The sequence below is a fragment of the Herpailurus yagouaroundi genome, unplaced genomic scaffold (genome assembly GCF_014898765.1).
Source record: "Herpailurus yagouaroundi ecotype Mexico unplaced genomic scaffold, PumYag 142, whole genome shotgun sequence".
In the NCBI taxonomy this organism is placed as follows: domain Eukaryota; kingdom Metazoa; phylum Chordata; class Mammalia; order Carnivora; family Felidae; genus Herpailurus; species Herpailurus yagouaroundi.
The window spans coordinates 48963097-48984275 of record NW_024412397.1 but is presented as its reverse complement, the minus strand read 5'-3'; the positions used below and the strand labels follow the sequence as shown (position 1 = coordinate 48984275).

The 21179-nt window shown below is 43.1% G+C and overlaps 1 protein-coding gene and 1 non-coding gene across 6 annotated transcripts in view; one reads left to right on the top strand and one right to left on the bottom strand.

Moving 5' to 3' along the window:
* Positions 1-21179, bottom strand: part of SLC35D4 (solute carrier family 35 member D4) — a 136710-nt gene that overhangs the window by 46075 nt on the left and 69456 nt on the right. For all 5 annotated transcript variants that reach the window (XR_005791693.1, XR_005791694.1, XM_040479230.1 and 2 more), the window contains exons 12-13: positions 19874-19943; positions 14784-14877 (exon numbers count right to left, since the gene is read on the bottom strand). Coding sequence is in view for 3 of the 5 variants with exons in the window: in XM_040479230.1 (XP_040335164.1) it covers positions 14784-14877; positions 19874-19943 (164 nt within the window). In the remaining 2 variants the exon portion in view is untranslated. The remainder of the gene's footprint in view (positions 1-14783; positions 14878-19873; positions 19944-21179) is intronic.
* On the top strand, positions 436-545 carry LOC121033275 (U6 spliceosomal RNA). Its single transcript, XR_005791799.1, has one exon. It is a non-coding gene; the product is annotated as a U6 spliceosomal RNA (small nuclear RNA).

Here is a 21179-nt window from a genome sequence, read left to right as displayed (position 1 = left end):
TTTTCTTTTCTTTTCTTTTCTTTTCTTTTCTTTTCTTTTCTTTTCTTCTTTTTTTCTTCTAACATTTATTTATTTTTGAGAGACAGTGCACAAGCAGGGGAGGGCCAGAGACAGGGGGGACAGAGGATCTGAAGCGGGCTCTGTGCTAACAGCGGTGAGCCCAATGTGGAGCTCAAAGTCATGAATCGCAAGATCATGACCCGAGCTGAAGATGGACTGAGCCACCCAGGTGCCCCTCAAATGAGCTTTTCACTGTCCCAGCAAGAGAGGTGGAGTCTTAGGCTGATTAGAGGGAAGACTGAGTCGGGGAGGCTCCTCTTTCCTGATTCCCTTTCCCTATTCAGTAAGTGTGGAAAGACAGTGACAGGCTCTCCACACCCAACAGGCGGTGACGATGACAAGAATGATGAGGAAAATAAAGGAAAGGAAGTAACTGTGCCCACTTTGGCACCATATGTACTAAATTTGGAACATTACCGAAAACGATTAGCATGGCCCCCCTGCACAAGGATGACACACAAATTCATGAAGCGTTCCCTAGTTTTCTGTAACTACGTGAGGTGATGGATGTAAACTTGTTACAGTGATTGTTTCGCGATATATACAAAATCAAATCATCATGTTGTGCACCTTAAGCTAATAGTTATATGTCAATTATATCTCAATAAAACTGGGTGGGGCAGGGAAGGGGTAACAGTAGCAACAGAGTAGGAAGAAGGAGAGAACTAACACTGTTCAGCATAGACGACCTAGTGAGAGCAAAACGTGATGGGCATCATAACTCTACTCCCAGGATTTCCCATAGTGTCTTCTTTGTGTGTGTGTGCACACCCGCACATGTGTGTATACTCGTGCATGCCGGATACTGAACCTAAGAAGTCTCATTCCTGAACCTGAAAGATGTGTTTACTTGTCACCTACTCAAAAAAAGTTCAACTTATGATTCAAAATCAAGCCTTGAAACTTCTGTACAAATACATCTAAAAACTTAAGCAAAGAGTAAACAATTATGTTATTTAGAAGACACGAAATTTGTGTGATCCCATATTAAAAGACACTAAGCTGTTCCCTCTTCTTTAGAAAAAAAATTTCTACCAGAAATGGCAAGAGTTTTATCAATGGTCTTGGAGACATTTTAAAATTCCAAACATCAAACCCTCACAGCATCTGTTGACAATGCTTTTACAAGTTCATCCTATACACAAAACAGGCTTAATTTTACCCGGTAAACTGACATTGCCAAAACTCCTTCTTGGTTCAATATCTTGGCAATAGGTCAAGAGAAATGTCAACATGTCATTGAAAAAAGAAAGACATTAGTCTGTGCTCCCAAGATCTGGCAAAACAGCCGGAGAGACAGCTAGTCAAAACTCAGAAAAATTCTTATCCTTTTAAGAGATCTTCATAAGGATAAATCCGTCAGAGGCTGAAACTTACCAGTAGATCTTCTCACCCCTTTTAAGAGCAACCCCTAGAGAGGAAACACAGTTCAGGATGGCGGTCTGTTACTACACAGGGAGATGTTGTTATGGAGACAGCTCTGAAGGCTCCCTGGCAATCCCAGTGTATAATTAAGGCTCCATCACAGAACAGCCAGCAGGGTGGTCTCCATGGGAACCAACAAACACACATTGTCACGGGCCTAGCAACTGTTCTGAATCAATGACTCTTTATATAGGTTTAAAAACATTGTGAATGGGGCATCAATTGCTTCCTTTGTTAGACAATGTCTGATTAAATATGTGTGAGAGACCCCGTTCTCATGCATGCTGAATTTCCAGTAGTGTCTAGAGTAGGCTGCCCACAGCTAAATTCACTTACCTAGAACTAGGAAATACAAATGATAAATTCACACTCAGGAAGTCACTGGTTAATTTGGTGAAAGAATTAAACCAGTGGTCGACAGTGCCAGGGAGGACTGGCACCCACTCTTCTATGGCTGTCTAAATATTATCCCATCCTCTCAGTACACTAGACATTATAATTATATTTGTTTACAGATGAGCACACATCCAGAAGGTGGCAGACCTGGGACTCAAAGGTAGGTCAGAATGAAGTCCCGGTCCAGGCTTATATAACTCTATATAATAATGCTCTTTGGGGGCGCCTGGGTGGCGCAGTCGGTTGGGCGTCCGACTTCAGCCAGGTCACGATCTCGCGGTCCGTGAGTTCGAGCCCCGCGTCGGGCTCTGGGCTGGTGGCTTGGAGCCTGGAGCCTGTTTCCGATTCTGTGTCTCCCTCTCTCTCTGCCCCTCCCCCGTTCATGCTCTGTCTCTCTCTGTCCCAAAAATAAAAAAAATAAAAAATAAAAAAACGTTGAAAAAAAAATAATGCTCTTTGTTTTCGTACCACATTATCATGCCCCAGCTACCCTCACAGACATGATCTCATATATTCTGCTTTTATCTTGAAACATTGGGGAGTTCAGTTCTAGAATTTTCTAATTTTGCAATATTTTCTTCCTTGATCTTTCTTTGTCTGCCTGCTCTACTTCTGCACCCACCACACACTCCAGGTTTGAAGATTTACATGGGACCCTTTCTAGGAAGGTTTCCCCCATGTCTAGGAAGGTTTACCTGGACTGTGTGAGAAGCATTTTCCTAAGCAGCAAAGGGAAAGGAAGCCCATTACATAAGATTCTGACTGCCCAAACTCTAATAACAGCGGAAAACATCCCAATTAACTGCTTGTAGCATTTACACATAATCTTCTATGACAGAAGGCAGACTTGGGTGATAGGGATGGAAGGTGAGATTGCCGATTCCTACTTTATTCTGATGGGTTCTATTAAGGACTTTTTTTTGAGAGAGAGAGAGAAAGTACGAGTGCATGCACACATGTGTGCAAGCGGGGGTGGGAAAGGGCAGAGGGAGAAAGAGGGAGAGAATCTCAGGCAGGCTCCACACTCAGCTTGCAGCCCCACATGGGGCTTGATCTTGAGACTGTGAGATCATGACCCGAGCTAAAATCAAGAGTCAGATGTTACCGACCGGGCCACCCAGGTGCCCCTATTAAGGACTTTTAAAATCTGGTAAATGCTTTATTAAGTAGGTACTGATAATCAGTGATCAGGCTCCTGGCAAATCATCATTATATATAATCCTACAATTGAATGTACACATCATCAGCATTTAGCCTTAAATATTAGATTCATCAACACTGTCAGAGCTCACTCGAGTTATAACATTTCTAACATTTCTGAGCTACTTGATCAAAACCAAACAGTGAGGCTCTTTCCTTGTTCCCCTGAAACCCCAGTCCCATGCATCTCTTGGGAAAGCCTCCTTCCCATTTTTCACTGTCCTTCTACTGAGGCTCAGAAAAAGGGCTGTCTTCTCTAAAGCGAGCCCCCATTCCCCTTCTGTCTCCCATTGAAGTTCATTATTCTCCCTATTTCCCCTCATTCTTCAGCATCTCCAAATCTCTCTGTATACGGCGTCTTCTTTTCTAGTTTCAAATATGCCCAAGTCCTTCTTTCCTCAGAAAAGAAATTATCTTTGCTAGATCTGACTATCCCCCTGCCCACCACCAGTCACAATCTCCTTCCCGCATCTGTGTATTCTTGGATGTTTATGATCTATCTTCCACCCCCCTCCCACCCTGCCCTTATAAAACTTTTTCCTGCAAGACCAGTAATGTCCTTGGTCTAGGCTTATCCCAATCCAAATCTCTCTGACCTCTTGGCAGCATTTTGCTTTACTCCTTTAAACTCTTCCTTAGACTTCCCCACAGAGAACTTTCCCAGCTTTCTTTGGCTATCACTTCTCTCTCCTACACATTATTGATCTCTGGTATTGAAGTATCTCCCAAGAAAGGCTTAGCCCTCTGCTCTGCTCCACCCACATCCTCTTGCTCCTGCAGTGAGCTCATCTATTTCTTCACGTTCCTTTTTTTCTTTTTTTAGTGTTTTTTTTTACACTTATTCATTTTTGAGAGACAGAGACAGCGCACAAGCGGGGGAGGGGCAGAGAGAGAGGGAGACACAGAATCAGAAGCAGGCTCCAGGCTCTGAGCTGTCAGCACAGAGCCCGTCACGGGGCTCGAACCCACGTACCGCGAGATCATAACCTGAGCCGAAGTCTGACACCCAACAGCCTGAGCCCCCCAGGCGCCCCATTCACGTTCCTTTTTTAAAAACATCTTTGTTTATTTATTTATTGAGAGAGAGAGAGAGAGGGAGAGAGTGCACACGTATATGTGTGAGAAGGGGAGGGGCAGAGAGAGAGAGGAAGAGGGAGAATCCCAGGCAGGCTTCACTGTCAGAACAGAGCCCAGTGCGGGGGTCAATCTCATGAACCTTGAGATCATGACCTGAGTGGAAATCAAGAGTCGGACACTTAACCGACTGAGCCACCCAGGCGCCCCTCTTGACGTTCTTGATTCCAACTCCACTGCTCTAGGCGGAGCCCAAACGGACACATGAAGCCCTGAGCTCTGCCCTCCCTTTCACCCCATGTGTCCAGCACAAAGCAGTTCCATTTAGATGCTCCCTCACCATACACATCTGTCTAAAATAGATTTCACCAGCTTCCCTCCCCAAAGATGTTCTTTCATAATCCCCCCACCCGTTTCTGTGATGCCATGGAAGTCTCATGTCTCAAGCCACAAACCTTGGGGTCATTTGTGAACCTCCCTATCGGCCACTCCCTGGACCCAAACAACTATCACACACTCCCTACTGCTCTAAAAGGATCTGGGTCTTTGTTATCTAATTCTTTGATCACATAACACTTATGTGATAGATTAAACAATCACAATTTCTTTTTCTTCAGGCTGTCAGTCAAGTTGACCTTTCACCTTTATTGCCACCACTCACTACCTTGATTCACTTCTAATCCTTCTAAATGCTTGGAACTCATTTCCAACATGAGTTGCCTTTAGACGGTCTCATTCAAAAGTTCACAGTGATCTCCAGGGCATGGCTTTTAGGGCTTCCTAACTGTCTCTTCCAGGCCCATTTCCACCCTCACACCCTCACACTCTCCTCCTCCTCTGGTCAAATTTATTTCCTCATGGTTCCCCACGTGCACGTCCTGCCTCGGGACCCCTGCCATTCATCCTGGAAGGCTGTCCTTCCATTTCCACTTCTCCCAGGCAACCTGGGCTTGCAGGGGCCAGTTCGGTCTCTCCACCACCTCAGCCCACTTGGAGCTTCCCTTTACCCAACTCCTGAAGTCAGTACTACCCCGCTTAGCAATGTACTGTAACAGTCTCACCCTGTCACTCTTATCTCCTCCTCTGGATTATAAGATGCACTCGGCAGGCCCTACACATATACTAACCCATTTTCCCCACCCCAGACTCCAAAGGTTTCCCCAATAAAGGCTGACTGGTAGAATCATGTCCAAAAAGAAGACCATTCAAAGAGAGACCACATACCTTGATATCAGGCACTTTTAATACTACCCAAACTGAAAGAATCTAGTATACCATGAGGTCCCATGGAAATAGCAGTTGTTTCTGGTAGGCAGTAAATTATGACACATTGTCAGGGAAGGGACTGGGGGAGGCAAGCAAGGTACCTAGGGTGCAACATTTAAGGGGGCACTCATTGTTCTCAGGTGCCAACCCCACACTGCATGATGGCCCTCATCCCAGCCCTGTGCATGTGAAAAATGAGACTCTTAACATTCAAAATACAAACTAAACCAAATCAAGAGACACATAAAAGGCAAGCTATAGAAAAATCTTTCCCAGGGCCATAGAGAACAAACTAAGACTTGGTTTCCTGGTCTACCACTGAGTCAGGACAAAATGGCGGCAGCAACTATGGCATTAACTTAAAGGAAAAAAGCATTCTTATGGAAGCAGCTTTGAAATGGAGAGCAAAACCTGGATTCTAAGGGCCCTAGAGGGCCAGAGCTGCTGTCTGGGAATGAATCTTCTCTCCTGGCTCATCCTCAACATAAACTCACTCTGGCCTCAGTTGCTTCTTCCCAGTGGATGCTTAGAACACCAGTCAGTTTGAAGTTAACCCAGATGAGACAAGGCACTATTCAATCCGGAAAAAATTCTCACATGATAACTTAAATCTACTAGAGAAACCCATTAGCATACCACATCTTCCTTATATGTCTACACATTTCATTGTTTTCATCTTAAATTCATTCACTTTTTCCTGCATCAGTGCTTTACAAGTGGGAAGAGATTCCAAGATTTTATGAAGATGAAGTTAGATTTCACATGCCCAAATTTATCAAACTGAAGGGAGAAATAAAAAAAGTTGTTAAAAGGTTGCTTTTTAGAAGGTTTCTTCTTTAAAAAATGTTTGTTTGTTTGTTTGTTTGTTTGTTTGTTTGTTTTGAGACAGAGAGAGAGCAGGGGAGGGGCAGAGAGAAGAGAAAGAGAATCCCAAGCAGGCTCCGTGCTGTCAGCACAGACGCTGACAAGGGAAGTGATCTCACAAATGATGAGCTCATGACCCGAGCCAAAATCAAGAGTTGGACATTTAATTGACTGAGCCACCCAGGTACCCTGAGAATGTTTCTTAAATTCACAGATAGAAAAACAAGAATAACAATGGTAACAATATAAAGTGACTTCAAAGGCCCTTTTTTTTCCCATGCTGAGCATTCTCAGACCTAAAGAAGATACTAAGATAAGGACCAGAGAGAAGCATGGATACCTTAGAAGTGATGAAGTTCATGTGACAACTCCTTGGAAAATAGCAGAGAATGGATCCTTCTGGAGCAAGGAAGAAGGTGCCCTCAGCCTCTTCTGAATGACCTTCCTTTCTGAGTGTCTTTGAGTTTTTCCACAGAATCCAAATTCTCCTCTGGGGCCAACGGAACATCCTTCTGAGTCATTTTCCGAACATGCTGGCACTCACTAGAGTCACAATGACGTCATGGGGAAATGTTGTATTGCTAAGTACAATTATGTTGTATTTCAAATGTCAGCACATTCTGATGTGTAGGTGGTCCAAAGAATGGGAAAGTATTATGCCACTGAGGATAACAGAGCTTATTTTCAAACAGAAAAGAAAAAGGAGGAGGAGGGGAGGGAGAAAAAGACTACTGAAGCTAGAAGAGACCTTAGTGGCTCATCTAATCCAATCTTCAATATTTAAGGAGGATTAGCATTAAACCTTAGCAGCCAATTAAAAACCCTTATACTTTTTTTTTTTCTTTTTTTTCTTTTTTTTTTTTTTTTCAACGTTTATTTTTATTTTTGGGACAGAGAGAGACAGAGCATGAACGGGGGAGGGGCAGAGAGAGAGGGAGACACAGAATCGGAAACAGGCTCCAGGCTCTGAGCCATCAGCCCAGAGCCCGACGCGGGGCTCGAACTCACGGACCGCGAGATCGTGACCTGGCTGAAGTCGGACGCTTAACCGACTGCGCCACCCAGGCGCCCCAAAAAACCCTTATACTTTTGAATCAGCTACAGAGAAGGAAATGATGAACCTCACCTCCCCCCAAGTTTAAAAGAAAATGAGAAATTTAAATAGGTAAAAAGGAGGCTCATGAAAGTAGTGGCCAAACAGGCAAAGCCATACACAAGAAAAATATCCTTCCTAATACCAACAGACAATATTTAAGCACTATTCTTTGAGCACTTTGCAGCTTTCAGGGATGGTTTAATGCCATAAAATCCACCCACTATAAATGTAAAGTTCAACGATTTTTTTAAAGTGGGCTCCACGCCTAGCACAGAGCCCAATATGGTGCTTAAACTCATGACTCTGAGATCAAGACCTGAACTGGTATCAAGAGTGGGAGGCTTATCTGACTAAGCTGCCCAGATGCCCCAAAAATTCAATGATTTTTTTAACTGTTTATTTTTATTTATTTTTCGAGAGAGTGAGTGTACACACGAGCAGGGGAGGGACAGAGACAGAGGGAGAGAGAGAGAATCCCAAGCAGGCTTCACACTCAGCGCTGAGCCCAACATGGGGCTCGATCTCACAACCATGTGAGATCACGACCTCCACCAAAATAAAGAGTCAGATGCTTAACCGACTGAGCCATCCAGGCACCCCCAAAATTCAATGATTTTTAATGAACACATTTAATAAATTAATTTAAATGATGGTGCAACCATCACCACAACCCAGTTTTAGAACATTTCTATGAACTAAAATAACTTCCTTGGGCCTATTTGTAGTCAATTTCTGCTCCAAGAAACCATCACTATGCTTTCTGTCTCCATAAATTTGCCTTTCTGGAAATTTCAATAAATGGAATCATACTCTATGTATTTTTTTGCACTGGCTTCTTTCACTTAGCATAACGTTTTTGAGATTCATCCATGTTGCAGCAATGAGGTAATAGTCCATTCCTGTTTATTGCCAAATAGTATTCCATTGTATGTGAACAGTACATCTCTTTTATACATTCACCACTGATGGCCATTTAGATATTGTCCAGTTTGGGGCTATTATGAATAATGCTACTCTGAGCGTTCATGTTAAAGTCTTTTTGTTTTCATTTCTCTTGGGTAGAGTTCTAGGAACAGAATTGTTTAGCTATTTAGTCAGTTTATGCTTAGCATTTTAAGAAACTGGCAAAACAGTTTTCCAAAGTGGCTATACCATTTTACATTCCTACCAGTAATTTATGAGGGTCCCAGTTTATCCACATCCTCGTCAGCTCTTGATATTGTCTATATTTTTTTTATTACAGCCATCTTAGTGAGTGGGTAGCGATATCTCATCATGATTTAATTTGCATTTCCCTAATGGCTAATGACATTGAGTTCCTTTTTATGGACTTCACGAACCATTTATATATCTTCTTTGGTGAAATGTATGCCTATTCATATCTTTTTTTTTAAGTTTTTATTTAAATTTCAGTTAGTTAACATACAGTGTAATATTGGTTTTAGGAGTACAACATAGTGAATCAATACTTCCATATCACCTGGTACTTATCACAAGTGCCCTTCTTAATCCCCATCACCTGTTTCACCCACCGCCCCACCTTCGCCCTGGTCATCAGTGTGTTCTCTATAGTTAAGAGTCTGTTTCTTGGTTTGCCTCTCTCTCTTTCTTTATTTTTTCCTTTTTCTTGTTGGTTTTATTTCTTAAATTTCACATATGAGTGAAACCATGTTATCTGCCTTTCCCTGACTGATTTATTTCTCTTATTAGCATTACACTCTCTAGGTCCACCCACATCATTGCCAAGTGGCAAGATACCATTCTTTTTATGACTGAGTAACATTCCATTATATAGATATTTATGTATTCATATCTTTCAACCATTTTTTGGTTGGGTTGTATGTAGTCTCACTGAAGAGAGTACAAAGAATTCTTTATATATTCTAGAAACAAGTCCTTAATCAGATACATAATTTGCAAATATTTTCTCCTAGGCTGTGGCTTTTCATTTTCTTAACAGTGTCTTTTGACCATTAATTTGAATTGCATACTATTTTAATTTAAATGAAGTCTAAGCCTGGGGCACCTGTGTGGCTCAGTCAGTTAAGTGTCCAACTCTTGATCTCAGCTCAGGTATTGATCTCAGTCAGGGTCATGGATTCAAGCTCTGCGTTGGGCCACACACTGGGTGTGAAGCCTATTTTTAAAAAAAATGAAGTCTAATTTATCAATTACTTTATGGCTTATGCTTTTGGTGTCATATCTGAGAACTCTTTGCTTAAACCAAGGTTGGTAAGATTTCTTCCCGCAGTTTATTCTAAGAGTTTTCCAGTTTTAGCTCCTATATTTAGGTGTACAATCCACGGTTGAGTTGATGATAAGAGAGAGGGTTTAAGTACTTTTTTTTTTTTTTTTTTTTTTGCATACCTGGTTGTTCCAGCACCATTTGTTGAAAAGAAAATCCTTTCCCTGTTCAATTGCCTTGGCACTTTTATTGAAAGTCCATAGACCATAAATGCCTATCCAATGCCAATACCATAATGTCTCGATTATTCTAGCTTTATAAAATTCTAAAATCATGTAGTTTAAATCCCCCAACTTTCTTCTTCTTTTTAAAGTTTATTTATTTATTCTGAGAGAGAGAGCATGTGTGGGAGAGGGGCAGAGAGAGAGGAGGGGAGCGAGAATCCCAAGTAGGCTCTGCACTGTCAGCACAGAGACCCACCTAGGGCTTGAACTCAAGAACCAAACCGTGAGATCATGATCAGAGCTGAAATCAAGAGTTGAATGCCCAACTGACTGAGCCACCCAGGTGCCCCTGTTTTTCTTCTTCTAAATTGTTTTGGCTATTGAATTTCCAAATAAACTTCAGGATCGGTCTGTGGATTTGTACAAAGTGTTTGCTGGGATTTTGACAGGGATTACATTAAATCTATTGATCAACTTAGGAAGAATTTCCATCTTAACATTGAGTCTTTCCAATTATTGAGATCTTAGATTTCTCTGAGACTTTACAGTTTTCAGTCTTGAACTGCTTTAAGTTCCTAAGTATATTTTTAATGCTATTATGAATGAAATTATTTTCTTAATTTCATTTTTATGAACATGACTGTTCATTATTAATACATAAAACTATGAATGATTTTTGTACATTGATCTTGTATCTGAGACCTTGATAAATCGTTTATTAGTTCAATTAATGTTTTTATAGATTTCTTAGGATTTTCTACATGTAGGATAAATGTCATCTGTGAATATAGACTAATGTTTTCCTTTCTAATTTGGATGCTTTTTTTTTTTTTTTTTGGTCTTATTGCACTGCCTGATAGAAGTAGTGAGGCACAAACATTCTTGTACTGTTCCCAATCTTAGTGAGAAAGTATTCAGTCTTTCACCATTAAGCATGTTAACTATAGGTTTTTCACATGTGCTTTTTATCAGGTTGAGAAGATTCCCTTCTATTACTAGTTTGTTGAGAGTCTTTTTAAAAAAAAATTTTTTTAACGTTTATTCATTTTAAAAGACAGAGAGAGACACAGCATGAGTGGGGAAGGGGCAGAGAGAGGGAGACACAGAATCTGAAACAGGCTCTGGGCTCTGAGCTGTCAGCACAGACCCTGATGCGGGGCTCGAACTCATGGACTGCAAGATCCTGACCTGAGTTGAAGTCAGAGCTCAACCGACTGAGCCACCCAGGTGCCCCGAGAGTCTTTTTTTAATCATGAATGGATGTTGGGTTTTTGTCAAATCATTTTTCTGCACCTACTGACATGGCTCCTTTTTTATTCTTTATTCTATAAATATAATGTATTATAGTACTTTCCATTTGTTAAACCAACTTTGCATTGCTGATAAATCTCACTTGATTATGGTATAAAATTCTTTTTCTTTGTTGCCAGATTCGGTTTGCTACTGTTGTGTTAAAGATCTGTATTCATGGAGAATATTGGTCTATAATTTTCTTATGATTTTATTTAGTCTGGCTTTAGTATCAGAGCAACTCATAGAATAAATTGGGAGTTATTCTCTTCCCTCTGCTCTCTAAGAGAACTTGTAAAGAAAAAATATTTCATTTAAAAATATTTGATAGAATTCATCAGTAAAGCCCATTGGACCTTAGCTTTTCTTTGGGTAAAGATGTTTAATCACTACTTACATAATTTACTTGTTATGAGTTTATTCAGATTTTCTATTTATTCTTGAGTCAATTTTCCTGGTTTGTACGTTTCTGGGAATTTGTCCATTTCCTCTAAATTGTCTACTTTGCTGGTATAATATGAATAAAGTTATTCATAATATATAATCCTTTTAGTTTATATAGCATCAGTGGTAATGTCCCTGATTTCATTTCTAATTTTGATAAGTTGTATCTTCTTTCTTATTTTCTTAGTTAGTCTAGCTAGAAAATAAATAATTCTCCCGTGTGATTCTTTGCCTCATGGGCTATTTTGAAGTATGTTATTTAATTTCCAAATAAATGTTTTTTTCTAGATTTTTTTTCTGTTGTAAATTTATTTTCTTTTTTCTTTTTTTTTTTAATTTGAGAGAGAAAGAGAAAGTGTGAGTTGGGGAGAGGGGCAGAAAGGGAGAAAGAGAGACAGAGAGAGACAGAGAGAGAGAATCTTAAGCAAGCTTCATGCTCAGCACAGAGCCTGAAGCAGGGCTGGATCCCACAACACCAGGTTCATGACCGGAGCCAAAATCAAGAGTCGGATGCTCAACAAACTGAGCCACCCAGGTGCCCTGTTGTACATTTCTAATTTAGCTCTGCTGTGGCCAGAGAACATATGTTAAATGATTTTGATCTTTTCAAATTTACTAAGACTTGTTTTGTGACACAGTATAACACTTATCCTGAAGAATGTTCCATGTATGTTTGAAAAGAATGTGTTTTCTGCAGTCAATGGATAGAGTGTCACATGTCAGTTATGACAAGTTGGTTGACAGTATTGTTCAAGTCATCTGTACCTTCTCTACTCTTACTTTTCTTCTGGAACTCTTATATATGTTAATATGCTTGATGTTGTCCCACAGGTTTCTGAGCCTCTGTCCAGATTTCTTCAATTATTAAACAATCTTTGTTCTTTAGATTGAACAATTTCTTTCGCTCCACCTTTCAGTTCACTTAGTTTTCCTTCTGCCCTTCAAGTCTGTTATTGAGTACCTCTAGAGGAATGTTCATTTCATTTATTATACTTCTCAACTCCAGAATTTCCACCTGGTTCTCTTTTTTTTTAATCATCTCTCTTTATTGAGATTCCGTATTCACTGACTCTTTCAATTCTTTAAATATGGTTTCCTTTAGATCTCTAAGCATATTTAAATAGCTGCTTTGCAGTCTTTTTCTGCTAAGTCCTAGATCTGAGGACAGACACTCAGACACAGTTCCCATTAACTGCTTTTTTCCTGTGTCTGGATCACGCTTTCTTGTTTCTTTGAATGTCCCTAAATTTTTTGTTAAATATTGGACATCTCAGATAACATATGGTAGCAACTTTGGATTCTGACTTTTCCCCAGAGCATTGTTGTTTTGCTTATATAGTAATTTGTCTGGACTAAGTCAATGAAATCAGTCTCCCATATACGGTACAGCTGCTGATGTCCTTAATTTTTTTTCTTGTTTTTATTTTTAAGCTTTTTCTGGCTTTCTAGAAGCCATCCACATGTCTGCATAGCTTAGTGTTCTGGCAAAGACTAGTCAGAGGTTTTGCTCAAACACCTTCAGCCAGAAAGGCTTCTCTCTCCTTCTGACTGTGTGTGGGCTGGGGAGTACATTCAAACTTCAGGCTGAAGTTTTTCATGTCTGCCCCAGCTTTTACTTTCTACTGGCTCTCTCCCATCTCCTCTGTGCGTGCACGCAGGCTCTGCTGGCCAGGGACATGTGGGTGTTTTGGGCACACTCCATCTCTGCTACTCGTGCACACAGACTCCGGTCAACCTGGGACACATGAAGAGCTATCAAGCCCCTGATGGCTGTCTCACCTCCCCGAACTACCTACTAGTCCCTAGCTAGACCACTGGTCCATTGCTTGCCCCAAAGAGGACTGTAAACTCAAGATAGTGGAGATACTAGCTCTTCTTACTGATTTACCACTGACATGGCCACTTTAGCTAAAAATACTCCAAATAGAATATTCTGGAAGTGGCAGCAAGGCTGCTGGTTTTCACAGCCTACCCTGCTCTGGTTGAAATAACACACAGACAGAGCTGGGGAGGAGGGAATGGGAGCAACCTGAGGTAAGAACGCCACAGGCTCACGCTATTCCTACCCAAAGTTTAGCAGTTTTCGTGAACAAATGCTTGCTTCCCAGTTTGTTGCATGCCTTTGGTCAATTTTTAGAGAGCTGAAATGGATATTTTTGACAATCTTTTCCCAGCTTTCCAGTTACTTTTTGTGAGGAGGATTTGTCAACCTCTTCATTCTGTCATGCAAGAAGTCAGTATCTCAGTCACTCTTCACATTTTGCTATAATTAGAATTATTAATGCTGTTAAAAGGAAGAACTATACAGGTGAAAATATTACCATGAAATGTTGTTTTCAAAGAAAATGTTTGTTTTTGTTTTCTGGCAGAAAAAATCAACAAACATAAAGACGAGTGAAGATCTAAGCTTAAATGATGATTTCACGAGATTAAGTTAAAAAATCTCATTTCTCAGGGGCACCTGGGTGGCTCAGTTGGTTAAGTGTCTGACTTTGGCTCAGGTCATGATCTCAAGGCTCATGAGTTTGAGCCCCGAGTTGGGCTCTGTGCTCACAACTCAGAGCCTGGAGCCTGCTTCAGATTCTGTTTCCAGCTCTCTGCCCCTCCCTCCCTCCCTCCCTTTCTCTCTCTCTCTCTCTCAAATATAAATAAACATTTAAAAATTTAAAAAAAGAGAGATCTCATTTCTTAGAAGCAACACCTAGGGCCCTACGACTTGACTCCTTCACAGACATGAGAGAAATTAATGACATACTCCACTAGGAAAAAGTTAGTCCCAAAGCATCTCAGTCACGACTGAGCATCCCCCAGCTGCTTTTCCTGTTTCTTACTTTCCCACTCCTCTATCATAGGCCTCAACCATGGTCATCAGATATGCAACGGACATTCCTAGAATAGTCTGTTGTTTGCAGTCTGGATACCGTCACAGCCCCATTCCTGCCCTGTGCATCCAGGAATCCAGTCTCGTAGAACTGGAGAAGACTTAGAGATTTTGGGGGGCAAAACCTTTCACACTGAGATGGGGAAATTAAGGCTTAGGGGAGGTAAGGGGATTATCCTTTCCAGGAGTGTGATAAAGATTATGTCATGCTGATAAAAATAGTCAGAGGACCTCAGAAACCGTTACTGGAATGAGTGAGTTATCAAGTTCAGGGCCAATGACTGGGAATGGTTTCAGGAAGATCAAACACATTCTCCAAGAACACTGGACATGAAGGCTCCTGAGGTTGATTTTTCCCACTCCTTCCCTCTTTCTTACCTTAGCAAAGAAAATCCAGGCTGCACACTGCCCTGGGGCCATAAGGCTTTTTAGCTTCACTGTGCTGAGCATGAGAAGGAATCCTAAAATTCCACTGGAAGGAGAAAATATTCTCTTGTTAGTGAGGCTTGTCTTCCTTGAGCCAATAGCTATTTTCTGTTACATTTTACCAGCTAGTTTCTAATTATTACACAACCTCTATCTCATCTGTGCTTTCTAGTGATCTCTGGATAAAAATATCACATATTTAAAAACCCACGAAGCTCTAATTTTATGAGGAGCTATGATAAAAGTGTTTCACTGGGTGGGGGGCAGGAAGGGAAGGAGTATAGAAACTTGGGAAATCTCTGGCTAAATCATGAAAGGAAAAAAAAATGTGGAGGACAATACCTCCTGCTCCCTCCCATACTATTTCTAGAGCTTGGTGCTTGCCAAGGTAGAGCTTCAATTTTTTTTTTTCAAGCAGAACAAACGGCCAGAAAAAGACTTCCAAAGTGAAACTCACCATATGGGGACAGAGGGTCTGGACCAGCTCCTGGGTTCAAGGTAAGAGTCTAAAGGGGAAGACTGGCTCCAGTAGCAGAAGCCTCCCCCCCCCCACCCCCAACCCAGGCTGAGCTACACAGAAGCTACGCTTTGGGAATGATGCCTAAGCCCATCTGTGTGACCTGAAAGACCACACCCCATGGGAGCCCTAGAGGTCTAGAGCATCCAGACCTTGGCCTAGCAGTGGACACGTAATTAGTGGCCTACGCTGGAATCCATTTTTAAAATTTTTTTTAAAAATGTTTTATTCTTGAGAAAGAGAGAGAGACAGAGACAGAGACAGAGCATGAGCGCGGGAGGGGCAGAGAGAGAGAGGGAGACACAGAATCCAAAGTAGGCTCCAGGCTCTGAGCTGTCAGTACAGAGCTCGACGCAGGGCTCGATCCCATGAACTGTGAGATCATGACCTCAGCTGAAGTTGGAAGCTTAACCAACTGAGCCACCCAGGCACCCACACTGGAATCCATTTTTGAAAACATCACTGTGTGGCCAAGGACAAAGCAAAGGGCACTCCAAAACAGAATGGTCACTCTTCCTTGCATTCAGAGGCAGGGCAATCGGAGATGAGAGACTCCACGATCAAGGCTGACTTCCTGTAACTGTATCAAGTGGGCACTTGAGTGTGACTTTTATTGGAAAATGAAAAGCAAGAGCTAGGACCGCAGTGGTACCCCAAACCAGAGAGGCAGGTCATACGAACTGTAGCTCTAGGCCCTCAGGTGACACCCTGCCATCTCACCTTTATTATAGGCACTGGTGTGTGGCTCCAACATAGACCAGGGGCTCTGAGAGGGCAGGGACCAACCTTGGGCTACTCTGATTTCCCCAACAGAGCCAAACATTGTGCCTTGGTCATTGTAGGTATTCCAAAACTATTTGATGGGTTTACTTAAAATCAGGCTGGATTGAATTAAACACCGATAAGGCCAAATTTCACAGAAACGTGTGCCTTTGCTTCATTAGATTAGATTAGTTTACAGCCGCATCCCTGGGGCAGGACCAAGGACAGGGATGAAGGTTCCCTTGTGTATATTTCAGCCTGTTGGCCGCTGATAACCTGCAAAGTTTGTTCAGATTTGAATCTGCAGTCGCGAGAGGCTGGGCAGCTATGGATGAAGACAGGCAGTCATTCATACCCGAAAGGCAAGGTGGGTAAGCAGCCGGCTGGAAATTGAGTGACCTGGGCTGTGCCCACTGACCCTCATAACCTTGACCAAATCCCCCTGCTCCTCCTTTTTTTCTTGCCTCAGGTTCTGTGTTGTTAAAGCAGGAATAAGCAGGGGCGCCTGGGTGGCGCAGTCGGTTAAGCGTCCGACTTCAGCCAGGTCACGATCTCGCGGTCCGGGAGTTCGAGCCCCGCATCAGGCTCTGGGCTGATGGCTCAGAGCCTGGAGCCTGTTTCCGATTCTGTGTCTCCCTCTCTCTCTGCCCCTCCCCCGTTCATGCTCTGTCTCTCTCTGTCCCAAAAATAAAATAAACGTTGAAAAAAAAAAATTAAAAAAAAATAATAATAAAATAAATAAATAAAATAAAAAAATAAAAAATAAAAAGCAGGAATAAGCATAGTGGCCCTTATCCTACCTTATGGAAATCAGAGACTTTCAGAATAGGAAGCCTATTCTGTGTTCACCACAGTATGGAGTGCCTGGGTGGTTCAGTCAGTTGAGGGACCGAGTCTTGATTTTGGTTCAGGTCACGATCCCAGGGTCATGGTATCAAGCCCCGCATTGGGTTCCACACCGAGCATAGAGCCTGCTTAAGATTCTCGCTTTCACTTTCTCTCTCTCTCCCTCTTTCCCTCTGCTCCTCTCCCCTTCTCCCCCACTTGCACGTGTGCTCTCTCTCTCTAAAATATGAAAAAAAACTGGGGCGCCTGGGTGGCGCAGTCGGTTAAGCGTCCGACTTCAGCCAGGTCACGATCTCGCAGTCCGTGAGTTCGAGCCCCGCGTCGGGCTCTGGGCTGATGGCTCAGAGCCTGGAGCCTGTTTCCGATTCTGTGTCTCCCTCTCTCTCTGCCCCTCCCCCGTTCATGCTCTGTCTCTCTCTGTCCCAAAAAAAATAAATAAACGTTGGAAAAAAAAATGTATAAAATAAAAAAAATAATAAAATATGAAAAAAAATTAATAAGGGTCCTCCACAGTTCTTCAAACTTCACCATGAAGATACGTTCTTGACTCAAGAGACAGAAGAGATGCTGCAGGTGCCCACGGCCACCGCAAAGTTGGGAGTGGAAAGTGGGGCGGCTAACGCTCCAGGGCTCCTCCTGGTGGCGTCCATCCTCGCCTCCAGGGATGTAACAACTTCGCACGTGCCTGTGCTGTCTCCCACACGCCCTCCCCTCTGACGCTCCCTTCTCTCCACCTCCAGCCAGAGGAAGGGCATGATGCCACATCCCCTTGCCCCTCAGCACACACTCTGCTAGAGCAGAGCCACTCGGGTCTGTGCCCGACACACGTGGGAAAGCATCCATGATTCCTTCCCATCCCTTGCCTGGTATGCCTGTGCATCATCTAAATTACTCATGGGTCCCTCTCTTTCTCCTTCCACACTCAGCTCTCTACCGCTCCCTGTGGAGGCAGATCTGAAAAGCAACAGGAGGATCCTAGAAGTAAAAGAGCTCGGACTCCCGTCCATGTGTCTCGGGGTCATGGCTACCACTGTCCCCTCGGGCCTCCGTGACTCCTTCTGGGTTCCCGCAGGGCCTCTGAAGGTGACAACTCTTAGTCTGAGATACGGTCATGGAGGAATCATGTGATGACATGGAGGAAACTGACACATTTTTAAAAGAGGTCAAGCTTTGTCCTGAAGCCAGGGGGATAGAATGTAATAGAGTTACATCAATTCACACAAAGACTTCCAAATCTTTTAAGTATAAAACCCTGATTTTTCATGCTGGTTACAAGGAAGTTGCAGATTAAAAGGGGCAGAAATGGAGCTAGAACATCACCCCACAAGGCCAGCATCAGTGGGCTGCGAACTGTGCTGCTCTGTCCCAAGTAACCAAACAATGGATGCCCTTCCCTCTGCACTGTGTTTGCCGGTCCTGCCAAATAATCAGACCCAAAGGGAACAAGTGCACAGACCCCAAAGCAGCACTAACACTCATGTCACCCAGTCCTAGCTAACAGGCAGCCGACAAGTCCCGACCACATCAATAGGGATAGAGAAGATGACTCCTGTCAGTGTTTTCCTGAAACTTAGCTGCAGATGATAAATGAATCATTCTGAGGCTCAGATGCAAAACCAAACTGTACAACATTGGTACGTTTTGTCCTAACACACCCCGAAGTCAGAAATAGTAGCGAGCCACACAACCAGCTTTTTGACTCTGAAGAATCACTGCCTCACAAGGCATACTCTTTTACGCGTGGGAATAAGTGGTCTGGCTTGGCAACTGCTCATGGTCTGTTGACATTTTATTTACAGTCAAGCTGAGCAGATAATAATAATGGCCATCATTTCCTGGGCCAGGCACGATGCTTAGGGTTTACACATCTTATTTAATATACACAAGCACCCATTGGTGGTATTATCGTTCCATTTTACGGATGAGGAAACTAAACTGATGCTTGGGGGAACTAGGGCGGCTTGCTCAAAGAGCCAACCAATCAGCAAGCAGCAAGGCTGGAATTCAGCCCAACACTGGACTTCCCACCATATCAGAACACACGCCGTGAGACTGTCCATTTCTCAGCACAATAAAGTCAAGCGAAGTGGGGATCATGGCAGGAAAGAGGGGACAGGGTGAGTATGAACTCCAACTATATGTATCCATCCCTATTGGTCTGAGGAGCTCCCACAGCCAGGTATTAAGGGTCACTTTGCTGTCTAGACGTCTCCTAGTCCCTGGTTTCCATAACCTGTTTCTCAGGGTCTTAGGATTCTGTCAAGGCTTTTTAGAGATTGTCCTCTAGGGAAAAGGCAGGGACCAAGGAGGTAGCTGAATGGGTGCAATTCTGGACCCAAGTCTTCCCTTGAATGGAATCTGATTCATCATTTTATACACTCAAGTTATGTTTAAGAATTGCTAGTGGAAGGGGCTCAGTCGGTTAACCATCTGACTCTTGGTTTTGGCTCGGGTCATGATCTCAATTCGTGGGGCTCAAGCCCCATGTCTTGGGATTCTCTGTTTCCCTCTATCTCTGCCCCTCCTCTCCCGTGCTTGCTCTCTCTCTCTCTCTCAAAATAAATAAATAAACATTAAAAAAAAATTGCTTGTGGAGGGAAAAACACTGGGGGAAGCTTGGCTCTTCTGCAAGCTTGAAAACCACTGCCCTGGCCAAGGAACTTCTGCAGGACATGGTACCCCCAGACCCACGCTGGCCCTGAGCACCTGGTGATACTCATGACAACCCGAGGATGTCCGATGCTCATGACCGAGGATGTCATGATGGCCGAGGGAGCTGATTCCAGACCTGCACAGCCACCACTTTCTTCTGCCCCTCATTTGGGTAACTGGCAGTGACCCTGGACTTGACAAAGACAGCAAGCAGTACACACACAGACAAATTAATAGTGCTAGGGGCTTTCTGAGTTAAGCTTACCTGGCACAGCAGCTTCCATGGAACCTGTAGAAATACAGGAACGGAAAGTCCGGGACACTGAAGAGATCACCTGAGGAGCAGAGCAAGGGTAAGACAATGACGCATATGCCCCCCTGCCCCCAGCTGTCCTGGAAAACGCAAGGCAAGGGTCTTTAGCACAGCAGCCATCTGAGCACTGAGCTGCATGGCACTGAATTCACTCTGGCATTCCCAGGGTTTCTAGGTTAGTGGCATTGTCTTAAAATAATAGTGTGATGCTGGGGCGCCTGGGTGGCTCAGTTGGTTGAGCGTCCAACTTCGGGTCAGGTCATGATCTCACGGCTCATCGATCTGAGCCCCACATTGGGCTCTGTGCTGACAGCTCAGAAGCCTGGAGCCTTTCCGATTCTGTGTCTCCCTCTCTCTCTCTACCTCTCCCCGGCTCATGCTCTGTCTCTCTCTGTCTCCCAAAAATAAATAAACATTAAAAAAAATGTTTAAAAAAAAATAATAGCAGGATGCCCATAATGCCTATTTAGCGAGAGTCCGTCCTGTGCAGGGCACTATGCTAAAAGCTCTATGTACGACACCTCTTTCAGTCCTTGTAACTACTGCGCGGTGTTTTATCACCCCCATTTAACTGGTGCTCAGAGAAGTTAAGGGGTTTGTCTAGGATTACACAACTCTTGAACTGTGAAGCCAGAATGTACACCCCAGTCACTCCAAACCCTACAATCTTTCCTTGTCACCAGGCGGCCATCCTGGCCCAAGACAGAGTATAGGACAAAAAGAAACTTTTTTTTTTCCTTAAAGATTGTTCCATTCTTTCCTGCTTTATGTCTAAAAAAAGACTGAATGCATGCCTCTGACATCTTTTTCTCATTTTGTGTTTAATTACCGCACAAACGGCACAGGGGCCAGACCGACCATGCTTACTCATTTGGGTGTAAGGTCCAAAGGGTACATTTATTTCTAATGAAGTAAGTCCATTCTTCTAGTTCCATTTGGTGCAAGAGGAAATAATCGCACATATTGGCTGCTTCCCTCTCTGGAATTTGAACTTGGTCACAAACAAGAAGTCAGGAGATTGAAAAAGCAAAAAGCCTTCCAAAAATGTCCAGAGGAAAGGAATTAAGCATTTCCACAGCAGATAGCTTAATCCTTCCAAATCTGGAATTTCTGAGACTCTGCAGGAGCCGGACCTTCCAGACCCCCAGGCTTCGGTCTGTCTCTCTGGATCTGGATGGACTGGAGCAAGAAAGGCTGGTCTTCCTCAGGATTCACTGTATGTTAGGTGTGCAGTGCAACATACGAGCAGGAATGCCTT